Raw genomic sequence first — 4,987 nt, 5'->3', positions numbered from 1 at the left:
TCAACATGTCATGATGTAATGTGAGCTTGTAGATTGACTTTTAAAACAAAGGCTTATATTTCTTTGTGGCTCAGTGGTTAATGCAGATATACCATCATTGTAAAATTTCTAGCACAGTGGCATAGACAACATGGCATATTAGGAGTTCATTATGTATTTCTGGTAAAAAAAAAAAAATATTGATCACTTATTTTGTATGTCTGTGGCAAAAATAAAATATCGCTGAAAATTTCCATCACAAGCTGGCATGGTGATAACCCCTGTACATGATACTTAGGCTGGGTTAACCTTCCCATCTAGTGAAGGGTCATTTTTATTGCATAATATTATAATGTCATTAGTTTTGCAGTTTGTTGATTGGATTGGACAACCAGAGCGAGATATTTTCAAATGATGTTATACACATTTCCAGAATGATTCCAGATGTGTTATGATTTTACATTAGGTCCTTTGTCTCTATCTAGATATACTCTACTCTCTGTAGTGTAAAACAATTCATTTAATCTCTAATATCATGACATTGTGAAAGGGATAGGTGCACAGGGGAACAATACAGTATTGCTGCAAATGCTGGGATGAGACTGGTGTTAAGATAAAACAAGTACTTTACTTGTGTGGACAAGTTGAACATAGTTAGAAAAGCAGGCTGTTGTCTCTTGTCTGATACAGCCCACTGTACTCTGATCATGTTCATCATTCCCACTATTCATCTGTCTGTGTTCAAGGGTCTTTAAGATAAACCAGGTGCACCTCAGCAACGTATTTGAGACCAAAGTCAAATATATTTTCTTCCTTTCTTCCTTAGCATATCTCTGCTGTCGGGCAGAAACCAGCTATGTCCAAAATGTTAACTTTTCAGGTAATGAAAAAACAACAACAACAACATAATACTGCCTCATCAAAGTTGGTATGATATTGTAAGTTGGTATTATACATTGTCAGATACTTGAATGTGTCCTTATATTATCCTCACTATACCCAAATACAGCTCAAGAGGTTTTTGACCATTAATGAAGAGAGAGGTAATTTCGTCATGGGGGACATGTAGTACCACCTAACTCCACAAGTTGGAGTTAAATGGTTTGACCGACAGTTTGAGGATCCAATGGAGTTAGGAGGTTTAGTCAGAAGCCCTTTTGTAATACTTTTCATTTGTTCAATATTTGTAAAACCCACACACAGACGTAAAGAGTGTTCAATAGCACTGATTTATATATTTTTTAATGTTGAAAAATTGAGTTTTGCCAAACATGAACTCTGTACATTGTTATGTTTATTGTGAAATGGATTTCTTGACTTGCATATAAAGCTTCATCATTAATTTAATATTGCACTTTGCTGCTGGAGTTCTACCCTCATCTATGATGTGCAAGTTTTTACCCTACTTTAGCCTCTGCTGCACTCCCTCCTACACCACCTGCTATACCTACCACCACCCTAAAGCTCCTAATATAGCACCAGCTCCTCCACCAATTGCTGCACCAACTGGGCCTAAGCAAGATCCTAAACCAGCTCCTGCAATAGAACTGCTAATAATATTACCTTTACGAACTTTCTCAGCCAGTTTTCTTACTTCTCTCTTATGTTCTTCACTCATCTCATGTGCCGCCTGCTCTTTCTCTCTTTCAGCTGGTTCTTTGAGTTCCTTTTTATCTCTCTCATGTTTTTTCGTCATGTTCTCTTTTTCTTTCTGAGCCCTTTCGTTCACTTCTTTTAACTCTTTCTTGTTTTTCTCTTTCTCTTCCTGAGCCCTTTTCTCTAGTTCTTCACATTTTTCCTGTTGTTCTTTCCTTTTCTCTTCTTCTTCCAGAGCCTCTGTCTCATGTCTTTTCTTAAGTTCTTCCATCACTCTAGCATGTTCTTTTTGCTGTTCCTGTTGTTCTTTCTTCGCCTCTTCCTCCGTTTTACGTATCTTCTCTTCCATCTCTTTGGCTAATCTTGCTTGTTGTTCTTGATGTTCTTTTTGCATTTTCTTTTCTTTTTCCAGTGCCCCTTGGTCATATTTTTTCTTCAGTTTTTCCTCCTCTTTACGTCTCTTCTCTTCGGTCTCTTTAAGAATTCTCTGTTCCTTTTTCTTTATGGCTTTCTCTGCTGCCTGGAACATCTCGCTGGTGTAGTGGTTTCCTCCATTCATCTGCACCATGGACACGATTTTCTCCATCAGCTCAGTGACCTGAGAGGGATCCTTGTTTTTGTTGTTGAAGACATGATAGCGACCTTCACATTTGTTGATTAATTCTTGTAGTTTTGAATCAAGATTCAGAACTTCTTCAAATGTTTCTTCTTCTTCAAGTCTGTCACCATTAGTGAACAGAATCATGGTGTATTCATTTGACTTTTGGCCAAACATTTCCTGAATCATTTCCACAGATTTCTGCTCCTCCTCTGTAAATCTTCCCAGCTGGATCACAGTCAGGAACACATGTGGACCAGGAGAAGCAAAACCAATGCACTGAGCCATCTCTTTATTGGTTTCTTCTTTGCTAAGCGTGGTGTCAAACAAGCCTGGTGTGTCAATAACAGAGACCCCTTTACCAGCCACTACCCCACTGGCCTTCTTACAGTTGACTGTCACAGATATTGTTGTACACTTGGAATCAAAGGCTTTAGCACCCAGGATGGTGTTTCCAGTGGCGCTCTTTCCAGCTCCAGTCTTCCCAACCATCACAATCCGAACTTCTTCATTATTTATTATGAGAGCTGGAGGATTAAAAAATTTGATCATGGATGCTGAGCATTATTGATTTATTTATTAATTACGAATTAATAATAATAATAATAATATAATAATAATAATAATAATAATAATAAGGGTAATAATAATAATAATAATAATAATAATAATAACAATAACAATAATAATAATAACAATAACAATAACAATAATAATAATAATAATAATAATAATAATAATAATGTTCTCCTCGTCTTGGAAAAACGTAGTATCCTGCCAATGTACCTTCATGCCCCTTCTTGTTTCTTGAATCTGCACTCATGTCTGTCTTGTTTTACTCTTACTCTGTTATTGAGAGAGGGGGAGAGAGAGAGAGAGAGAGAGAGAGAGAGAGAGAGAGAGAGAGAGAGAGAGAGAGAGAGAGAGAGAGAGAGAGAGAGAGACAGAGAGGGAGAGAAGAGAGAGAGAGGGAGAGAGACAGAGAGAGAGAGAGAGAGAGAGAGAGAGAGAGAGAGAGAGAGAGGGGGGGGGGAGAGGGAGAGGGGGGTCAGAGAGACAGAGAGAGAGAGAGAGAGAGAGAGAGAGAGAGAGAGAGAGAGAGAGAGAGAGAGAGAGAGAGAGAGAGAGAGGGAGGGAGGGAGGGAGGGAGAGACAGAGGTTAGTATTATGTTAACAACAGATGACAATCTACAGCACCTTTTTCATCACATAATCTTATACTATAAGCAGGGGAGTAGTGCTATAAGAGTGGCATTTCTTAAAGGTTTAAATTATCAATACATTGACAATGCACAAAATACATTGAATAAACAGTTAAAGGCCGACTTCACCCATTTTGAACCTATCTTAATATAATTGGTCCTCACTAATGCTCATTATAATATGATACCATTTTGAGGGGCGTGTTTAACATCTCCGGCGAGATAATGCGTGTGATCCCATTGGTTCACCGATTTGTCCATCAGCCCCCCGCCCCGTCAACACAACATTACGAGCGACGCCCACTGCACTCTGGTTGGTTGGGGAAATGAAACACTTCCTATATTGGGTACACCGACACGCTGGTCCAGGCTTTTATTTTTTAGAAAAACTAAACAATAAAAGCCTGGAGATCGAGGCTAGCCTACCAGTGACATCATCGATGGGGAATCCAAGCTAATAGAAAATGCAGGTTTTCTATTCCTGGAAAGTTAGCATGTGCAGAAGAATTATCCATTATACTATTGTTATTATGGTTGCTTATATATCTAACCTTTATATTTTGTCATCACTTACTGTACCTATATAATACATTATGATATTTGGTAGCTTGTAAGAGCCTAGATGTCTCCACTAGGCCTGATAGCTATTGTTTTGGTACAGCCTATCTTGTTATGGTTCAGCTTGTCCTTGAAGCAGCTACAGTATAACTATGATCCGAGCCCTGTGCTCCCTGGCAGAACTACCGTACCACTGACATTACAGTGTTATTGTACTTCTCCCCTTGATATCACGTACAATAAATATAACCATCACGACCTAGAATATTGTCTCAACCCCTATTGCCTCATCAATTGCTGATTGATCCAGAATTCCATGACACATGCTACAGTATAATGAAGCTGATGTTCTGTCGTTAATAAAAATACAAACAAGAAATTACACAGTCATATTATACCAGCTTGCAACAAGCGAAATCCCTTGAAAAGTACTGTTGTGTCAACTACACCTGTTTCAGAGACATAGCACGTCATTCTTATTAATCTATCAAAAGAAAAAAAACAGGGGGTCCGCGGATCCCCCTTGGAGTCTTGGGACCCCCCGCTGAAACATCGCGGACCCCTTCGGGACCCCCCACGAAACATTGCGGAGACCCCTTAGGGGTCCACCTGGAGACCCCTTGGGGTCCCTGGCGACCTACAGGCAAGGCGAAGGGAAAACAGAAAACTGTAAAGCCAGAGCCAGCATGCAAGATGGTGCGTGTGTGTGTAGCGCAAGGGCTGTCAGCGTTAGCCTCCCCGTAGCTCACCCACAGTTAGGCTCAAATGCTCTTCCCTAGACTTAGATGGATGCTCTAAAGGCGTGCATTTACTTGCATTAACTCATTGAGTGCCAATGACGTCTTTTGACGGCCGTTTTCAGTGTGCCATTAGTGCCAATGACGTCTTTTGACGTCATTGGCACCTTTTTTTTTTTTTTTTGCTGGATGCACCGCAGGTATTTGAAACCCTGGAGTCTGCGTGGTGAGCAGGTACTTTAGCCCTGCCCCGCCCGAGCTCTTAATTGAGCTCTTAATAATATATTATTAAATTACTTATTGAGTTTATAGACAAT

General features: G+C 39.8%; 1 protein-coding gene across 1 annotated transcript; it reads right to left on the bottom strand.

Moving 5' to 3' along the window:
- Positions 1-1,031: 1,031 nt before the first annotated feature.
- On the bottom strand, positions 1,032-3,038 carry LOC308076926 (GTPase IMAP family member 7-like; the record flags this gene model as incomplete). The annotated part of the gene is made up of 3 exons (XM_080417446.1): positions 2,960-3,038; positions 1,543-2,700; positions 1,032-1,054 (listed from the first exon to the last, which is right to left on the bottom strand). The coding sequence occupies exons 1-3, from the start codon at positions 2,994-2,996 to the stop codon at positions 1,032-1,034; spliced, it is 1,218 nt and encodes a 405-aa protein (XP_080273572.1). The 5' UTR covers positions 2,997-3,038.
- Positions 3,039-4,987: the final 1,949 nt, after the last annotated feature.

The sequence above is a fragment of the Gymnoscopelus braueri genome, assembly GCF_963280865.1.
Source record: "Gymnoscopelus braueri genome assembly, chromosome: 21".
NCBI classification, from domain to species: Eukaryota; Metazoa; Chordata; class Actinopteri; order Myctophiformes; family Myctophidae; genus Gymnoscopelus; species Gymnoscopelus braueri.
This window is presented reverse-complemented; position numbering and strand designations above follow the sequence as displayed.